Source organism: Buteo buteo, chromosome 4, assembly GCF_964188355.1.
Source record: "Buteo buteo chromosome 4, bButBut1.hap1.1, whole genome shotgun sequence".
NCBI classification, from domain to species: Eukaryota; Metazoa; Chordata; class Aves; order Accipitriformes; family Accipitridae; genus Buteo; species Buteo buteo.
This window is the reverse complement of record NC_134174.1, coordinates 63,990,534-64,011,875: the sequence shown is the minus strand read 5'-3', so window position 1 is coordinate 64,011,875 and position 21,342 is coordinate 63,990,534. Positions and strand designations below refer to the sequence as shown.

The 21,342-nt window shown below is 39.8% G+C and overlaps 1 protein-coding gene across 1 annotated transcript in view; it reads right to left on the bottom strand.

Annotated features, from left to right (window-relative positions):
• Positions 1 to 14,157: 14,157 nt before the first annotated feature.
• Positions 14,158 to 21,342, bottom strand: part of PLPP4 (phospholipid phosphatase 4) — a 66,256-nt gene continuing 59,071 nt past the window's right edge. Inside the window, exon 7 of the mRNA XM_075026517.1 lies at positions 14,158 to 17,225. Within this exon, the coding sequence (XP_074882618.1) occupies positions 17,026 to 17,225 (200 nt within the window). The 3' untranslated portion in view covers positions 14,158 to 17,025. The remainder of the gene's footprint in view (positions 17,226 to 21,342) is intronic.

The window sequence follows — 21,342 nt, the reverse complement described above, 5'->3', positions numbered from 1 at the left end:
CATAAACTGTTGGTAAAAACTCAAGAGGTCCAGAAGTACCATTCAGGAAGCCAAAATTTAGAGCTCCTGCCAAAACTCATCTGATGCTATTTGCTGATCAAGAGGCAGAAGCCCGGCGAGCAGAGGACATCTGCAGCCAGTCGGCTCTGCGGAGCACTGGGGTTGCAGGCGATGCTGCTCTTCGACTGCATGTTCCTCGGGGATCTTCAGTTTTTCAAACCCTTCCTTCTCCAGAGACATAGGAATGATCTATTTTAATAGTATCATTAAGGCTTTCACTGAATATTAGAACTTATATAAGCAAGCTACAAAATTTGCTGCCATATGAATGTCTGTCCTTGAACAATTAATTTTGTATTCATAAAGCAGTATTCTCTTTAACATACGCTGTTGTGATGGACATGTGCAAAGTACTGTTGATGTTAACTGGGCGGGTTACTGGAGAAATGGAACATGCTAGGTTCTATGAAATTTAATATACAAGCTAAAAATAAATTAGAGATGCATAAGTTACAAACAGTGGATCTTTATAAAATAGCTGTGCTAATAAAAAAATAGAGAAGTTTCCTGAGTAGAATATCAAAAGCATTAAACTGACTGAGCTAGGGAAGCAAATGCTTCTTTCCAGGAAAGCCAGTCCCTGTTTCATGATTAGTATTAGCTGATAAATGTTCTCACCTTTAATAGTTATTTGTTTATCTATAGGCAATATCTTCCCCCCCTTAAACACAAGATAAACAGCAGTTTAACTTGGAGATATTATATAGTTTACAGGTCAATGCAGTGTTTTCTATCATGCAAAAATATGGATTAATGTAATTTTAATAGGATTTAATAGGCTATAGCTGTAGGATAACAACACATATATAAGGTTATTCTAGATAACCATCATAGAAAGGTCAGAGTGATAGAGAATTTCCTGGAATAATTTAGTAGCAAATTGGATGGTCACCTAAGGATGGCTAACTTGCTGTTGAATTGCAGTCGACTCTCTTTTATTTTTGCTTCAAGATGTGGAAGGGCATCTTCCGAATGCCCTGAACATTGTTTTGAGTCTTTGGATACAGAACTAAAAAGAACTCATTTACTTGGCTGCAACAAGGCACAACAAATAAGCTCGGCTCCTCACAAAGCTCCTGCTCCCTGGTTGTTTAAGAGCTTGAACTAACTTGAAGCAAAGCTCTAGATTTGAGGACTATTGTTACCTGAAACCCTGGCCTTAAACTGCTTCATATCTTCAGAATATGGATTATTCAAAGGCACTCGTCTCTTCTACCGCAAGTGGTAGGTTGCTTGAACTCCTACTCCAAAACCCTTTGGAACATGGGTAAACTGGGGCTGAGTTTTGATTTTGTAGTGAAGAATAAGCTGAACATCACCATTACACTCCACGCTGCACTTCAAGAAGGAACATTAGAAAAGGGGTGCATTTTCTTGACACCCATGAATAGGACAGAGTCCACAGGTAGAAAATGAAAAGCAATGCTATAGACAACTATTTGGGGGTAGAAAAACCCTGGCTTGTTTAAGAATCAAAAAGGTCATGCGATAGTGAAGAATTTGGCCTACTGTTTCAGAAATAAAGTATTTAACAATGATTCTTCATTATCTTTAAGACCTTAAAGTTATGCTCAGAATAAATATAACTAGTCCCATATGTTCCTCTTCATTCTGCTGAAAATTACAAATGGTATTTAGTGGAAGTCCCTGAAATATTTTCTTTCATGCCATGCACAATGGAAATCTTTACTGCTTATTTTTTCTGTAAGTGCTTTTTTTATTTTTACACAAGTAGAACATGAAAATTTTAGGCTATTTCTAGAAAATTAGACTGGGGTTCCAAAGGAAGCCACCACTTTTTTTTTTTCCTACTGCGGATGTGCTCCGACAGGTAATCCACACTACCCTGCCTCGTTTCCCAGTTTGGTATTTTCTTTCCATTTCAGACTTTGCCAAATATTTTAAAGGTCCGAGGTCTGATCTCTTGCCGCAGTCACATTGTATAACACTATTGTACTTTACACAGTGCTCTGATTTTAATTTTGGCCAACAGCTAGAGACACAAAAAGAAGGCAGCTTAACCATATCCTAAATGGCCTGCAGCTAGGTGCCAGGGAGTCATTACAGTACATCTATCTAACCAAGGATAGACAGATTCATTTGCAAATGAGTGACCCAAATTCAGTCTGCATGGTTTGAGGGTTTGAAAAAGTTTGCAGGATCATTTATTAGTGTCATTGTCTGCAGCTCTCCACATGTTCTTGTCCCAAAACATACACAAAGGAGAAGATCCCAAATGTATCAATAAAATGGTTTTGAGACATTTTTCTACCAGGAGGCATGAAGCCTGGAAAATTAAAGGTGTTCTCCAAAAGTGACTTAAATTAATAAATGACTTTGGATCAAGACCAGAGGCAGGGAGAAATATCACTGCAGTCATTTCTGCTTATATTAAGGTAGAACAGGTCTCTAATCGCTATTGCGCGTAAAGAAATTACAGCAGCTTTCCCACGGGATGAGGGATATCTTCCTGAACACCCAGCCAGAATCCCAGGAAAGACACCCGTTTCTCAGTCACACACACCATGTTGATAACACATTGTCTCACAGGCTTCCATTCACAGCAGGACTTCGTTTAATAATGCTGGTGGCTAATCACGCTGTCAGTGCTGTCCTTCCCCCATTTAATGAATGTGCACTCCATGGGTCCCTGCCCAGGGGATGCTGGCCCTGCTCAGACACTGGGAAGCTCTTATACAGGTCGCTGATGCTTGCAATATTTCATCGTTGTGCACCAAGCCACCTTTCTATGGATTTCACAGGTAATTTGCTAGATGGAACAATTTAATTTGGTCTTACATTTAAAACAAAGCCTGTGGAACTGACATATCCAAGCAAGTAGCCTCTGAAGTTCATTGTAGCGTCATGGCAAATCAATCTTCTCCTTCATTCACAGGTGAAGAGTTTCCTGGCTTGCTAAGCTGTATTACAACTAGCTGACATTAATTTGAGCCATACAGAAATGCAGTTGGTCATTAGTGATTGCTTACACTGTGGAGGAAATGGAAACGTTTCTGTTTTTCTCTTGTATATCATGTATACTCCAGTGCAATTTGTCTTTGTTCCTTTTTCTCCCAAGAAGGAACATCTCTTTTGTAGTCCCAGGCTCAAGGTTTATAGCACACGGCATACAGTTCTTTTCCACACTCCATGGCTCCCCTCATTAAAATAGAAATGAAGGACTATTGCAGAAATGGCTTACTGTGTATGGCCATAAAGTGTCCATGACAAATAACTACTTGGCAAGTGAAGTACGGTCACTGAAATTTAGAAGGAAAACCAGACCTCCTTCCACATTACAGCCTCACGAGTCGCAAGAACTAGAATGAGCAAAAGAGTTGAGGCAAACCATTTCTACTATATCCCTCGCTGTATCCAGAATAAATGTCTATGCCCTGTCAGGTGAATGGTATTAATCTCTATCTGCTTCAGAGAAAGGCTGTTGGAGTCTGCCCTTGCACAAGGGATAAAACAGCCCTTCATTGAGAAGCCTCTGGGGCTCACCCCAGCCATTCCCCAGCTCAAGTTTTCAAAAAGATAAACCTTTGCCTTGAAGATTGCCTGCATCTCCCTTTTCCATGTAGCTATGAAGATAAGGCAGTCAAAATGAAGGGAGCCACTGCCTACACAAAAGCAAACCGCTCAGCTCAGAGCATCTCAGTCAGCTGCTGACTTTGTTCCTCTAGCTCAATCCTCTGTTGTGATCCCATTTCACTAAAATAAGAACCCACCCTGAAGCCAGGCACACTTAGGTAACAGTTGAGTCACAGCACACAGTCATCTAACAATGACAAGCCCTCGGTTGTCCAATAAAATAATAAGGGGAAAAAAACCCCCAAGCCCACAGCCCATGAATAAAACAATCCACAAACAAAGCAGGGAGTAACCCCATGTTTCATGTCCAAATTCTAATCAGGATTTTTGCTGAGCACAAAACCTAAGGAAGAGAAAAGCATAATATGTATGATCAATAATGAACCTACTGGATTTTAAGTACCTGAAAGAAAGGTTTATTTAATACCTAGCAGTTAATAAAAAAAAAATTAGATTATTCTAACTAGAACTAGGCATTAATACTTAATGACTTGGAATATTCCAGACCTATTGCCTGTATAAATACAGGGCTCATACAAACTTCACAGCTTTCCAAGGCTGCAGTGTAACTTAGATTGTTGTGGTGGTGTTAAAATGTCTTTAAGTTTACTCTTCACATTCATTTGCCCTGTTCAAGCAGTTACTAGTTTGGCTACCAACAACAAATCCTGGGGAAAATCCGGAAGGTGCCCTTCAACCACATCCTGGAGGCAAAGCTTGATCGTGGACAGCAGCTACAGACTTGAAAAAGTGAGTACATTTTTGGGGGGAGTTAATATCTGTCAATACCAGCAGGATCAAATCCATTCTGAAGCTTCAGGAAAAGGGTAGCAGAACTACGTATTCTTCGAAAATATGATCATATAGCTAGTATTATATTTAATGTGTAGGAAGGGATATGAGCAAGACAACACAGTGAATGGGGCTCCAGCAAGAAATACCGAACATCAAAGCGGCACCTCTGGAAGAGAGGAGAGTCAGTGGTGCTCTTCCAGGCTTTTCCTGTAGAATAACAGGGTGCTATTATGCTCAGTGCAAATAAATTCAGGGGCTCTTCTTTAAGTTGATAGCATTGATGGGAATATTGTTGTCTGAAATATTGCCATGCCTCCAGTATGACATGCATATTTTCCTTAGGAACACACCATGTGAAGGAGGAAGGCATTTTCACTGGACTCATTTAACCATAAAAAAAAAATAGAAGAAAAAAAGTCATCAATTCAGTACTTCCTCCTAGGACACCACTTCTGTGGGGATGAACAGCCCTAAACATTAGAAATTATTTCTGTCAGATTTGAGCAGTAAACACTTTTGCTGCTGATACACGTGGCCTCAAAAAAGAATTGTTGTCTAAAACCACAAACCCTCTCATGATCAAGTCGGGTTGACATTTCATTGAACAAAACCTGCAAGTCAATAACTTGCAATATTAATTTTCTAATGGGTGTTCTGACATGGGGTTACTGTGACCCTGGAAAGGGTTAGCTGGTGAGGTTCTGTTGCTTTGGCACTTACACCACTGCAGGTGAAGAGTTGAGGCTCGGTTACTACAGAGCCACGGGGGACCTCGGAGTACCAAGACGGTAACTTGCTTCTGTAGCATCAACAGATTTTGTTGTAACAAGCACGGAACAAAGGATGATCAGGAAAACAGCTCCTGCCTAGTGGAATTTGATGCCAGAAGAGCAAAAGGAAAGATGAGAGCTACTTTTATCCCTCAAGCCCTTTCATGTCCTTCATTGGATGTTATCAGGAATAAAAAAAAAACAAACACCTTTATAGGTAATTAGAAGTGATTCAACCCATATGTACTCAGACAACTATTCATCCCACAATCTGCATTTACTGCGTAGCAGGGAAGAGTGAAAGATTGTATCAGAGCTTGAGTATCAGTGTGAATAATTGATATTAAGATTTGTTGAAATGGAACAGTTTGACTGACCCACTTTTAGACTTCAGGGAGGTTTATCTCATGTAAAGAACTATTTTGAGTTTATGATGACTTGTTTAAGAGCATAAGCATGCCTGCCAGCTCACCTTACCACAGACAAATTTATAGAAAATAATGCACGGTATAATGCTAGTATTCCCCAACTGTATTTGTCCTCCATTGATTTCAGCAGTGATCAAAGGAAGTTCTGTTTCTTAGGGACCAGTAACGACATTAATTTTGGTATACACTTTTCCTTATCAGGTCTGTAGACAGATATCTGTATTCATCCTAAACACAGTCAGGGATTCACTTGCAGCTGGAGGTTTAAAACCTCCTCTAGAGCAGTCTGAGCACAGAATGCTCTGCTGACTACAAAGAAAGCCCAGAGCCACTAAGCCTCATTTAAGGGCCCAGACTTGGCTCAGACCCCACTTATATGAGCCAGTTCCAGCTTCTCTGAACAAAATCTGAACTGCTCAGCTGTGAACTCTGCACTGCTGAAAGCAAAAAAGAAGCCATCATTTAACTGAAATCATAACAGCCAGTGCTTTGCAGGAGAATCTCAGTTTCTTAAATAATCACTTTCGGGAATAACTGTTTAATAATAGTGAGCAATCACCGCACACAAAAGATGCTGAGAGCCCATTTAAAATAACCTCACACCTAGAAACTCAGCTTCTAGACATTTTTTTCCTGTGTAGTAACATTAGCTCACCAAAGTTAGTGGGAACACTAATGTAAGCATTTAGAAATGACCCCAAACATAAACATGCAGCTTAACCTGAAGCCAGACATGGTGTGTTTTATGAAAACACATCACTGGACCATAAAACACCAGTTGTGATGCTACACCGAGGGCAGGGCTAGAAGAGGAAAGTATCTGTGCCTCTTTCTCTACTTACCTGAACAATGTGTGATTAGCTTCCCCCTTTGAACCTAACCTTTATTCCTTTAACACTCTGAGAAGAGTAAATTATACCTCTTGCCCTCCTTTGAAACTAAGTGAAAATTCAGCGTCATGGCAAGTGACAGAAAAGCTTTTAGTCGAGTTCAGCTGACAAGAAGATGTATTTTTGTCCTGGTCTCTCCTAGCAAAGCCATTGAAATTCAGGTCACAGGATTGATTTAGATTGTATTGTGCCTGTTAGTTGTGGTGTTTAAACAAATTCTTCACAATCTTGATGTACCTAGGTGAATGTCAGCAACGCTACCAGTGAAGATTTAGCAGAGGAAAAGCAAGCTTACAGTCCTAAACGTATGATTTGCTGCACTAGTTTCTGAAGGTGTTGCACATCACGTACGATCCTGAATGTTGGTACCAATTACAGCAGTGACTCTGGCTATTTAGTGGATTATCACAACATAATGAGGCAGTTCTTCTATGATTTAACTTGTAAGCACCTTTCTTCATAGCTGCATTTACTACATTATAAATACTTCTTATTGTGTAGCCATTAGCAGTGCCATTAAACTCAATAAACCATCCTGTCATGGCTGTAGTTTTACAGGAAGATAGTAGTAGAAGTGTAACTTTTCCTCTTATTTTTAGCAAGGACACCATAATGGCAAAATATGCATATTGCATAACAGTTCTGTATAACTCCTTAGAAACTATTATAAGTGTTAAATAGATACATATTCAAAAACCAAATTGACTTCTTCAGAACAATCATTCCATAAAAGTAAAGATGGGAGAGATTAATAGTCTTGTTTGGTTATAAGCCAGTACACTTCAAGTTCGACACTAGTCTTTATTTAATGGCAGATAGGAATATGCTTAAGAACACAAACTCTGGTGCTTCTCCCTTTATTAAGGGTTAAGAAAAAAATACAAAGCTGAAAAGTTCACTAGGCGATCAATTCCAATTCTCCCTGCTGCAGAAGCCTTCCACAAACCAAGGGCCATCAAGAAACAAGGTCCATTCTTCTGCTCCCCCCTTAACCATAACACAAAGCTGTTCCACAATTTCACTGCATTAAACTGGGTAGTGCTTAAACTTCACAAATTCCCAGCTGAAATGCACTCACAACTAATTTATTTCCATTTACCTTGGGATTTCCCAAACAGAATAGACACTGTTTTCATCATTCCATAGAAAATGTAAATCCACTTACCAGTCTTGAGTTCCTGTAGCACCTCTTCTTGCACCATAAGCCAGCTCTCTGACCTTTTCCTGAGCTTGCCAGCTCTTAAAATGTTGATGCAGGAGGCTGGGTTTGTCTCTGATAGTGCTTTTCTCCATTAGCCTGAACTGGATACTCAGATCAGCTGTGCTCATCTCTTTGGGGTTAGTTAGCACAGGAGTTTTCTTTTAGTATTAAAAAAGAGGGGACTCTGATGCTAAAAATAAACTGGTCAAACATTAAAATGAAACTGTATTTCCCATCAGAACAATTCACAGAAACAGAAGAGTTGCACTGACATTTTGGAGGAGGTTTCTCAGCCCAGGATAGAATTAGAAAAGGAACAAATTAGGAAGGAAGAAATGATCCACTTGAGACTAACCTTGTTACTGTGGGCATTTGCTTGACATGAGTGGGTTGGAAACCTCGAAAGCGCAAGGTGGAAATCATTCTCTCCACATGCTGGCAGAAGGCTTTAGACACTGAGCTGTACGGAGCGATCGTAAGCTTTTTTCCATTAAAATATTCCTAAAATTCTGAGTTTTATTAACATATGGAATTAAAACTATTTTCTAACCCATCACATGCTTGTGAAATGGAATTCCTGTTTTCCAAACAAGCCTCAGAAACATGATTTCTAGCCTTGTTTCATGAAATGATTTGTTTGAAGAGGCCAGCTCCAGTCTTTTTCACACTTGCTGATACAGAGGATGTTTTAAGTTGCTTTATCTTTGTTGGACAATGCTGCAGATATGAATTCCAGCACATTCACTCCACAGACAAGCTTACACCTCTTAGATTAGAGTGACATTGTGACATTGCCGTAATGTTCTTTCCCCCTTCCATTTTTACAGTGTTATATTGGTTTCAATAGGAACTCGCATCTGAATCTTTTATTGTGGCTTCAAATCCATTGGACTGGAAATGAAGAAGAAATGCAGTTTTGTATACACAAATGCTCTGTAATGCTGATAAGAAATTATGTGCACAGAATACAGACTAATACAATAAAATTATATATTCAGCCTGCCTGGTAAAGGAGAGAGATAGTTATTCAACAGTCTGTGGAGTAACAATAAATGATTTGTAAACATCGCCCTCAGTAAAGTGGGGACTCCTTTCTCCTAATGACCCTGATACAAGGAATTGAATACAAAGCTCAAGGAGATTTTTGACAATAATATGACTCCTGGGAGCCTTCAGTGAGAGTCTCCTACTCTGTGTGTCCAGCAAGAGGCAATGGGCAAGGTTGTTGGGACTAATAAATCAAACATTCCCTTGCTTAGACCTCTTCCAGCAATTGTGTAACAGGCATGTATCTTAATTAGCATCTCTTCACTCTTAATCTTCTGACTGGTGTCAGAAAGTCACTTTGAGAAAGTGTCACTATCTAGAATAGTGGCAAAATTGGCTTTAGCTGTGGTTCTCACATAAATGCTTCCCATGACGGCAGGTTACTGTCATCTTTATTTCGCAGATTGTTTCCATTCCGCTGCAGTGTCCACACATCAAAAATCTGGAGGATAGAAACAGGCTTTGAATGGCTAGAAATGCAGAACAAGGGGAATCAGAACCAATTCTTTTATGAAACTCTTTTATTTCACTGAATAGTGCTAACAACGTAGTTTCATTAGACAGTAGTCTGAAGAAGAGCAGCTTTATTAGGTATGCTCTGTCTCTTCTTGAAGTAGCCACATCAGGATTCATGCCATCTCGGATGATAAACCGATACCTGTGCCAGGCTGAGGATGTTTGATGATAGGCTAGACTGAGAAGTTTTTGTATCTCAGGGACTCTTAAAAGTGAAACGTTAGCCTGCCGTGAGTGTAACTGCGCTGGTAGGCTGCCTTCTGAAGGCATCGCCGAGGAAGCGAGAATTTTTCTGAATCGTTGTCTCCAAACCACACTCATAGAAGGGCACTCACGTCACTCAGCACCTCGCAGACCAGATGTGCGATCGCTCAACCTGTAACATCAAAAATGTGAAGAAGAGAAATCTGCTTCTGCTCCAGCTGTGGATCAGGATAAGAATTCCCTTGAACTTGAGAGTGTATTTGGACACTTCTCTTTACTTATTACCTTTATCACTGCAATACTAAGAATTATAAAAGCCACTTCTTAAAAGTGCCCTGTGGCTTAAGCGTGAGAAGCTTTGTGTCCCGGACAATGGCAACCTGAGTCCTCCTGTTGGAGCTTGTTTTGATTCAGTAATGATATCTAGTCCCTTAAGAGTTGCATTCTGTGTTGTGGGTAAATGTTGTTTATAAGTGCATTAATTAGACTTGGAAGTTTATAGATATTAATGCTTCTGTTAAGCCCAAATACAACAGCTCTCACTCTGGGGTAAGGGTCTGTATAAGGGGTTAAGCTGGGACAGGTTATTATACATGTGTATTTAATTCTTAATATTCCAAGCTATTTTATTTCAGTGGTTTTCCCTTATTAATTTATGTTTCACCCCAGTATGACTATTGCTACTCAGAGGTCTCAATTTCTCCATTTGTTATTCATATGAAGTGCAGATGTTCCAGATTTTTCCATTCCTGAGATTTTCCAATGCGCGGATCTAAACATAGCGTTTCCTCATACAGGCTTGCTTAGGGCTGCCGCAGCAGGGGCTGGTGAGGAACAGAGACTTTTGTTTTCCCACGCACAGAGCAGGTCTGGAAGAGATTTGGGGCAGGTATTTCCATTCTGCGTGCTGGGTGCCTGGAGAACAGCACTGCATTGCTTAACCCAGGAGGGCCAGGGAAGCGCAGGGCAGACTCAAGTTGCAGTGTTCGTGATCCTGCGAGCTCTCACTGGCGTCGATCTATATGTGCAGATCCCTTAGTGTCAGCCTATTTATTTCATTTACATCAAAGAGCGAAAGTTAACCCAAACAGCTGATCCCAAAGTAACTGCTGGCTGCTTTCCCTGAGCGTGGCAATAACAGAGTTGCAAATGTTAGGTCAAACCATTGCAGCCTGTGAATTAAATCAGTGCCCCAAAGGAGGGGTGTCTGCTGGCTGTATCAAGCTGACTAAAGCTGTGACTTCAGAAAAAGGCAGTTTTCAAACAGGAACGAGAGAATATACAGCAAAACAACAGAGAAGACCACTTTAAAACCCTCTAATTAACGTGGAGAGGATGGAAGAGGGAGAGGAGGGAGACAGACACCATCCAGGAGAAGGTATGTGTTGATGTCAGCAAACACTTGTCTTTCCCTTCCCTTCATCAGCAGAGTAGCTGCTCTGGAGATGAAAAGAAGGACCCTCAGAGGGGAGCTCAGAGGACATGGTGGGGGTAATTAAAAGCACAGTTATACCTGGGAACAAGAGGCCAAATAAAAGCCAACCATATATAAACATTGGAATAAAAAAACTGAGCCTCCTTGTGCCCAGCCCCATCTACTCCTGGAAATAAACTTGTTTCAGACCATGTGAATTGAGTCTTTATATCAAGTGTTAAATTCTAGTAGGTCAACAGAATAACGGATGACAGTTGTAAAGCTGCCAGTGAAATTAAGAGCTTTTTTGGCGAACTAACAGAGAAACTCAGTCCAAAGGTTTAAGGTTTACAGAGCTGGTTGAATTGCGTTTCATGCTTGACGTTCTGCAATACTCATGAACTGGTCGAATGCATCGCTGTGTTGTTTTTATCAAGTCAAAGCACTGAGCGAGGATTTTCTATTTCATGCCCCATTCACACCTTGCTACACAGACTGCACAATGTGGGCTACCCCCAAAAGCCTCTCGGTTCTCCCTTTGGAAAGTTTTCTCAGAAACTGGCAGCAAAATAATAATGGGCAGATCTTTACTTCTGTAACTTCTGCATACATCTATTGCAGCCCAGATGTTTTTAGTGTAGTTATCTGGGTTCAAACAAGATCCAAATCTGGCCTGAATGGTCTGAATGCTGATTTCTTGGCTATGTCTGCAAGTTTAGGCAAAAATCCTGTAGCACTCTGCCAAAGTGCCAAGCCTCTGTAAAAGGAATCCCAGTTCCATTCAGTGTTATCAGGAATTATCCGCCCAGTCTTGTCATTTTAGTTTCATACATGTTGAGCAAGTTTTAATTTAATGGCAAAATGATAATGTTTTCTCTCTGTTCAGAGCACGTTCCTGAGCAGGGAATGATTTGCACACATGTAGAACAGGACTTCTCTATATAATAAACTGCATGAAACTGGGTGTATCCTACTGGAAACTTCTAAGTTTTAGCCTCTTAGGACAGCAATGTAGAAATTCTGCTTACCAGATGAGTATGGAGTGTACTGTAAGACAGTAGGAGATTATATACCTTGTAAAGATGGGAAAGTGTAATATGGAAAATACACCTACAGCTTATACCTGGGGGTGTTAATCTTAACTGTTCAACAATATGATCCTGCTTACCAATTTTAAGACACACTTTAAACTGTGGGAATAAAACCCTGGTAGGTGCTTTAGTTTTGTATTTAAAATAGAGTCAATTAAATAATTAACTAATTTGGAACTATTTCTGACTGATCTTTACATTGTGTCTACACCCACAACAGGATGACTACTGCAATATAACACCTATGTCCAGAAAGGAACTATAGGCTCTCCTTTTCACCTTTGAGAGTTTACTGGAAGCAAGATCCAGCCTACAGAAGACCAAAATCTCAAATTTTGCTTCGGTAAGAACAGTTTTATTGTGAAGTAACTCCATGCAGTACAACAGTGTTTACACTGGTGTAATGAAGAGCAGAATTTCTGTTTTCTTTCCATGAATTAATATAAGCATAGCGTAACTCTTCAATACAGGACCTGTACTATATTTGTCCCAGCTGGCACAGCACTACTGAGCAGGTAATACAGAAATTTTATAATCACTGTTACCTATGGCTTGTGGCAACTCTGAACACATTCTGAACATCAAAAGCAACAGAAACAGGTGTCTATCCTTTTCACTCCTATCATCCTGATGCTGCTGTGTTCAAGACTTTTCGCCTTCTGTTAGATCAGAGCAACCCAGCAGTTTTCTAACTCAGGAGAGAGACATGTTATCACAAGAAACAAAATTGCAGACAAATTAGTTGCAGTGTTTTGCTAATACACTACTAAAAATGTAAGAGTGTGACCAAAAACTGTGCGAAGGCTTTATTCCACCTATTGGATGTGATGTGCTCAGTGATCCAGAGCAGTTCCACTGAAGTCAATGGAATTTTAGTACCATAAACCAAAAATAAGGCTGCTTTCCCCCCCTCCCCCAATCCATAGCACAGTAATTTTTGCCATGGAAAGAAAGAGGGAAAATGAGGTTCTCTTTTCACATCAAATAGAAAGAACTTGCTGTAAGCATGGGGAAAGAATAGAAGACCAAATCAGACTAAATTGCACACAACAAAATCTGAGAATGAATGGGCATAAATTCTCCGGCTCTATTCCTAATATTGTCCCCCAAATGGGGTTTATTTACCCAGTGTGCAAGCTAATAACACACAGAGTCGAGGTATTTTCAGATTAATATCATTCATGAGCATGAATGGGTGCCTGTCTCAAGACAGCACACCCTTGCCTCAAAAATCCTCACATTTATACACTGAACTAATACATATTCATTGTTATATTCCTTAATGATTGGTTCTTTCTTCTTCACCCCTCATGTAAATTAGTGCGCAGGCTCTGTCTTCTTCCTTTGTTGTCTTCTTTGGAGTAGGTAGTATCATTGGAGTAGGTGGTCAATGAGTCGGTTGTCACCATCTCCCTCTGTAGGAATTACCTTTTACCTACTTCTTCCCTAATCTTGGCAGTTCCAAGCGGTTCTTCATGGTTTATTGACCAGACCGCAATCCACTACCTTTTCTGACATAAACATAAAGCCCCATCATCTAGTAGTTAGTTCTTAAATCCTAAATCATGTCTAGTTATTGTTTCCCTATTTTAAGTATTAACTGATGGGGGCTGTACACAGGACTTGAGCAGCTCCCTGGTTATTTCAATCATATTGTACATATTAATTGATAACACTAACACATTGCCTGAAATATGCATTCACTATGGGGACATTTTGCTGACTGGTTCGCAATCTCATGGTTCTCTTGGTTTCAGGATATTTCTGCTGTGTTCGATTAGATTTTGTTATCCTTTTCTAGTCTACCCACATTTGTTATTAAATATGGCACTCCTAGTATTATTTGAGATATGGAACTTGACAGATGTTGCAGTTTACCTGGTTAAATATTTCAAAATTTCAACCTTGCAGACTTATACTGTACATTTTCCTGGATGAAAGTTGGATAGCATGTTTTGGTTAAAGGAGGAAGGCTGTTCCATTTTAGTGGTATCAGCAATGACTTTTGGAACTGCTGCTGTTTATCAATAATGCAGTCACGTTAGGGCTTGTTTTTTGAAATACTCCACGTGGTTTATTAATGAAACTAACTTGGTACCTTTTATTCTTGTCAAAAAAATGAGAAAACACAGATGTACAAACCCACATTCATGTGTTGTTTTATTGGTGCATTACAACATTACATTTCCTTCACATTGAGAAAGCATGAGATTAAGATACATTGATCCACAAAAATGCCTTCCCTACACAGACTTTGCACTGGTAATTACAGCGCCTACAGATCCCTCCACAAGTTTCAATTCATTAAGTCTTTCATAATTTTAATTACATTTTAATCAAAGCTTTTACATTGTCTATTTTATGACTTTCAATTTAATTATTCCCATTAAAATGTTATTCTTTACTGCTTTGCAAAGTTCACCAAGTACTCTCGCAGTGTAAGTATTTATGCTGCATTATACTTCATATTCCAATCTTTTAACAGCCACTATCCATTTGAGGGCTGTACAAGCTTTTCCCGTCCCAAAGAAGATAGCTTGTTTGTATCAAAAGCCATTAAAATACTGGGAATGTGTACAGCACAGTTAGGAGGCCCCACTCATTTTTGAGAATAAGCCAGATCTATATAAAAACATGCAAAATGCTCTATGCATCAGTATTAAACTTGTAATTTTGATTTAAGATTTTTTTTTAACATTTGCATATAACCTGGAAGACTAGGGTTCCTGCTGAAAGAAAAAGCTAATGGCTAAGCCCTATACAATGTAAAGACATTATACCCTTACTCTAGGGCTTTCATTAATCCTCCCATATGAAGTAATAGAAAATGATATCCCTGTTACAGAATTCTGTAGGATGGTTTAAAAACTTTATAGAAAGATTAAACCTCCACTAAACCATGTGGATTTCTAGAATAAGACCTTGATTACACTAGAGAAGTGTTCTGTCAAATCCAGTGCAAATGCAATGCCAGAATAATTTTGCCTTGCTGATGCTAGTTTTGTGAACTAGCATATATACACCAGCAAAACCACAGTTATGTTTGGGTAACTGTCTCTACTCTAGAGCTCAGAATACTGTAACTTTCAGTAAAAAATCCTACCTCTAACTGATGCAGTCAAACTGGTATCAGTTCTACAAGTAGATCAGGCCTAATTTCTACAGAACTCTCCTGGGTTCATGCCTATTACATTCTGTTCCTTAACGTAATTTCCTATTTATAGTTATTTCCAAATATCATAGAAGTTTATACATAGTAAGGTTGCATCCTCTTGTACACAATTATTACATTTATTTTTAAAGGGATTCTAATTTACTTGCTTTCTATAAAAATGCAAGTATTGCCAATCAGGAAGTAGCTCTTCTCAAAAAATCTACAAAGCTTACCTTTGAGAAAAGTAAATGACAAGCCTTACATAAAGACATTGAGCTGTTTGAATCACAAAATGCCTACAAGGCCAATACATATTCCGACAGGAACACATAAATTATAATTATGGCAGCAGTCTCCTCCAGTCTAAAGCACCGTAATAATGGTTGTTGATCAACGCTATCTTGATCGCTTTAACCAGCAGCTCTGCCTAAGAAATGTTCAACTGCCTAAGAAATGTTCAACTGCCAAGATGTGGTCTGGAACATTTGCCTGCATTTTCACAGGATAGCTAAGAAAAAAAATTCTGGAATCTGACATTCTGCCATCCAAAGGTACATCATTTCACAGGAATGTGACATATACTGCATAGTGCATACATAACAAAACAGGATCCTACCAATAATAAATTAACTAAAGTCATACACTTAGTAATCTTCTCCATACCAACAGTGGTTTGATTCAGGTGAGTTTCAATTCAGGTACCAAGCCAACCTTCGCAAACACCATGCTCAAGAACATGATGAGCTGAAAATGTGGAATGGGTCTCGTGGAGAACTGTCTCCAGCATTCCTCTGGATATGTTACAGGGCCGGAGACCACCACAAGCATCCATGGTTGTGCGCCCAAAGTCACAAATGAAAATCTTTGCATTTCTTTAGATCACCAATGCTGCAGTGAGTCACTACACAAGAATGAACATGGCACACCAAGATTCACAGAAGACATTGTGTTTCTTTATCCTCACAGTTTTAGGATTTTTTTTAAATTTCTTTTAAAGACTTCAGCTTGTTGAATGTCATGGGTGTTCTTTTCTTTCATTTTGTTTTGATGGTAATTACTGCAAAAGCTCTTGAAAAAATGCTGATGATGTAATACCAAGTTTCTAATCCATCCTATGAATATATATGTTATTGTAAGCTGATAATTTTAACAGTGTGAAATTTCTTGAATGTCAGAATCATCCTGTGGAACTACTAATGCACAAGGCTTGGCTCTTACAAACACTTAGCCATTCATAACTCTTGGCTGCTTGATCATTAGTAGCTCAGAATGACCTTGTCAAAACTTGACAATTAATACAAAGTTCTACCAGCATGTGGAGATTTTTTTAATGTTAGAAGGCAACAAGATAAACATAAGGATGATGCCCTAACTTATCAAATTATATAAAGAAATGGTTGGCCACAACAGATGCTGAACATCTGATGAAAAGTGCTGTGTGTACTCACCACCCATCAAAATCAATGAGTGCTGAAGACGACCAGAACTTCCTAGGAGATACTCAGTACTTCAGAAAATCTGTTTCCAGATCTACTATATCCTCAAGCACATCTTCTTAAAATTAGTCTCTTAACCATTTTTCACACGGGATTGTTTTTATTAATGTTCTTTCCCCTTCCCTCAAGTAGTCTATCTGTTTGCAGTAGACTGAAAACAGGTAAGTCAGCGAGTGAATATGAATGGAAAATTTAACTTTAAAAGTAAGATGATATTATGGCATTAAAAATAAAATACTTAATTTCTCTTTATAAAAAGGAAAGAAACAGAAGAAAACACATGTACAGTAAGAAACACCATGTTAAAAGACCAGTTTGGAGGAAATGTGAGAAGGCTAAAAGTTCATTCTGCACATTTCTTAAAGTCATACAGGACCTTCAGTTATTCCCTCTAGAGGCAGGCCAGTAGCATTATCTGCTGTAGGTCTCTCTTCTTTCTTCACAGAGTTCTGATCTAGCAGGCTGACGTAAGATTTATGACAAGCTGTATTACCCAAAGGAGGGTAGTGTTGTCTGTAGCAAATGTAAGCAAAAATGAGGCCAATGATTCCTCCAACGAAAGCATCTAGATAAGAAAAGCAACAAAACCAGAAGCATGTTACCATGGAAAGGTCAGCTAGTAGTGACAACTGTAAATAAAAGACATTTGGTTGACCTGGAAGTGTTTAACACAGAAAATGTGAACTTCAAATTTTCATAAAGAATTTGGAGCCGAATACCGCAATCATGTAGGACACACAAAATCAGTATTTTGCTGGGGACTTCTCCAACACTTTGAATACCCAAAATGTAGATGGTTGGCTATGTTTCAGGAGATGAACAAGGGGAATAGAACGGCTTCCATGGGGCATTAAATAAATATTCATGATGTTCCAGCTCACTGTTGATCAACAACATCTGTGGGTAGGCCACTTCTTCCAGTTTGCCATGATTTTATAACGGCCATCACCAGGTTTTCTATTTATGAACACCACAGCTGAACTTTGCTGCTCACAGCATCCAGAGCTCTCCCACTGACAGGTACACCTCAAACTATTGCACTGACTACAGTGTGCTCCTTGTCTCTGCCCAAGTACCCCCAGGAAAGACAGCAGCTAAGTGCCAGGTCTACTCTTGACTGTTTTGTATTCTGGAAGGCATTCTTCAATGCAGACAGGGAGCAGGTAGGATATAAGACGGAAAATTCTCTTCCTTCAGGAAGTGGGCCACTGTAGCTTGAATAATTCTTTTCACTTGCAGCTCCTGTAAGGCCCCTGAGAAAGACAGCTGTCAAGAACAATTTCAAGCTCGGTGAATTCTTCCTAAAAGCACCCGAAAGGTCAAAGACTAAGCATGCCTGTTAAATGATTTAACATCTTTTGAATATCTTTCTTTGATGCTCTTCACTATCCCATACTCCTACAGAAATGAAATAAGATAAAATAAGGCCATTGTATGGGATATTTGCAGCTATCAGACACAGGCAATTTTAAGTTTTCCATGGGAACTGCATAGCACCTGAAGGGTAAGAGGATTTGTTCTGTTGTCAGATTTTCCCTGCCTCTTACTAATATACTTGCCTGATCTTGCATTTCATTTTCAAGCAACCAGAGCAAATTTTCACCGAAAATACACACTGACTTTGAAAGCCTCAGATTTGAACACAAACAATAATGGAAGCGAGGCAAAAGCTACTGGCTAGAATATGACTCGACACCATGTTTTATTTTAACAAGACTTACTAAGAACCATATCATTTGTGTATACCTGTGTTTCTGTATTTTACTTTCAGTTACAAAGAAACCACAGTGTAATAAAAACGGTGAATCATTGAGTTTAATGACAAAGAAGGGTAAATCAATAGAAATTATTTTTGTCTAAAATACTTAAATACAGATTAAAGGCCCTAGTTTGTCAGTCTAGACATTAGAACAAAGGGCATGTGCTTCAATTTTCAGTGGGTGATAAATGGCCTGTAATCATCAGAGAAGTGGGATTCTGAAGAGCCTTTTAACAGGAACAGCTAGGGCAAGAAAACCTAAAAAATTTAATATTGAGATGGATAAATTTAAGAAATGTGATTATAAGTCACAGTTGTCTGTTGAGGAAGAGGACTAGACTGAATGACCTAGGAGATCTCTTCTAATCCTATGTTCTCTTCCTACATGCAAAAGGACATAAGAAATCTATCACAAACAAATGTAATAGAGACTTAAGTAGATTTTAAAAGTGATTGTGCATACACAGTATTTGCAAGCAGACAGAATCTTATCCTACCCATACTGGAAGCTGACTGATTTTGTACCGTTCAGACTGTCCCTATCAAACTGTCATGGTACAAAAGGTACCAAGGGCAAGAATTTTCACCATAGTATACTATTACAGCATCAATCAACTTGTAAAACACGTAGTTATTGTGATAAGATTCATTTTCTATAAACCTGTGTCGGTTGCAATTCTCAGATTACCCTCCTTCAACTGTGGTTGATCGAATACTGTTCCAGACACTTTTTAATTTTGCTTAACAGTGGGGTCAAGCCTATGATTACTGGTTTTAATTATGGAGAAACACCAGATTTCTGCCAGTCCTCTATAAGTTCCCTGGTATTTCAAGACTTGCTGACAACTTGCCTAGATAATTTCTTTCAAAACATTTACACACAAATTATGCAACTCTGGGCCTCAGTTTAGGCACCATAGCAATACAAATTCACTACATCATTTATGCCAAAGGTTTCTAGCTTACTGACCTTGACTGGGGGTAATGAGCAAACACACAGGCAGCTATTTAGACTCCTGTTTTTGAAGACAACATTTCTGTGTTTTGTTTAAGCTCATGGTAGCCACACCTTCCTTTTTTTTCCCTTTTTTTTTCTTTGCCCAAAGGAAAAAGAATATTCTTTCAGTCTCAGCATTTATCTTTAATTTTCTTCAGACAAAATTTCCACTTATTTCATGTGTAAATTAACATTTTCAGAGTTAGAAGCCCATACAGAGATCTAGGGACTAAAAAGCAGTCAATACATTCAGGATTCATAATGAAATATCCTAATATTAACCTAATACCAACACTAAGATCTTGAATACTATGTTCTCCAGCCAAACTGAAGGGGGCTCAGGAAGTACTCATAATATTAACATTCTGAGCCCACTCAATGGCTTTTCAGTGTAAGGATACTCTATTCCATCTTTCACCTACAGTATGCTAAGTCTTGGACATTGTATTGATGGTCCTTTTTCATTCCCCACAGCATAGTTAAGACTCTATCACAAAGCTACCATAAGTAATTTAACACAATTAGTTGACTCTGCTGAGCATAAAAGATGAGGCCTGAGCTTCTGTGCTGTACATTACAGAGTGAATTAGTCTCTCCCTTGAGAATGAAGTTCCTTCAGGTAAAAGCTTATGTCACCTGCAGGATAATGTCTGCCAGCACTGTTCTTAGCTTGGGAAGACCTGAGTTTTCAGCTCCATCTCCTTAAATTCAAAGACACAAATATGAGCAGCTGTAATGGACACAGTCACAATCCCTTGGGTGTAGTTTCCTTCTATCATATAAAAAATACAGCATAATAATCTGCCTCATAGCACATGTTTCAGTACATAAATAATTCTTACTCTTGGCAAGAGATAGTACACGCTGTAAACGTGCATTCAAAACTTGGGAGTAAACCTGTATATTCCCATTCACATTCATTCACACTCCTCTCTCTAACACAGAGTTCAAACCAGCCAAGTGTCACACATTGAGCATGAGATTCGTAAATGCTGTCTGTCCTGCCTGCCAGCCTCGCAAGGTGCATGTCTCGTGTTCAGCAGCTTTGTGCTGGAGGTTCTCTCCGACTCTGGGTATCAGTGAGCAAAGAAGAGTAATGAGCCCTGTAACAAGACAAGGTGTCTGCAGGAAACCAGGAAACTCCTAAAGAACGTGTCAAGGCTAACGGTTGGTGATTAAGCGGCTATGGGAGAACAGGATGCTGCATGAACACAAAAAACAGAGGAAGAAAAAGCATGGATGAGTCTTGCTGTGGTATGCTGACTGCTGTATGAGATAAGAAAGTGCTCAGTGGGACAGAGATATGCTGTACTTAATTGAAACTATGTAGAACCAACAGGATGATATGTCTTTGTACTGGGTTTGTGTAGAAAGGTTTTGGTAGTGGGGGAAAACAGGGGTGGCATCTGTGAGAAGCTGCTAGAAGCTTCCCCCTTGTCCAACAGAGCCACTGCCAGCCAGCTCCAAGTCGGACCCACTGCTGGCCAAGGCTGAGCCCATCAGCGATAGTGGTAGCCCCTCTGGGAGAACAGATTTAAGAAGGGAAAAAAAGTTGCAGAGGGTGCAGAAATGGCAGCCGGAGAGAGGAGTGAGAACCTGTGAGAGCTCCAGCCCTGCAGACCCCCAGGTCAGTGGAGAAGGAGGGGCAGGCAGTGCTCCAGGCACCAGAGCAGAGATTCCCCTGCAGCCCGTGGGGAAGACCACGGTGAGGCAGGCTGTCCCCCTGCAGCCCAGGGAGGTCCACGGGGGAGCAGATCTCCACCTGCAGCCCAGGGAGGACCCCATGCCAGAGCAGGGGAATCCCCAAAGGAGGCTGTGACCCCGTGGGAAGCCCACGCTGGAGCAGGCTCCTGGCAGGACCTGTGGCCCCGCGGAGAGAGGAGCCCACGCTGGAGCAGGTTTGCTGGCAGGACTTGTGACCCCAGG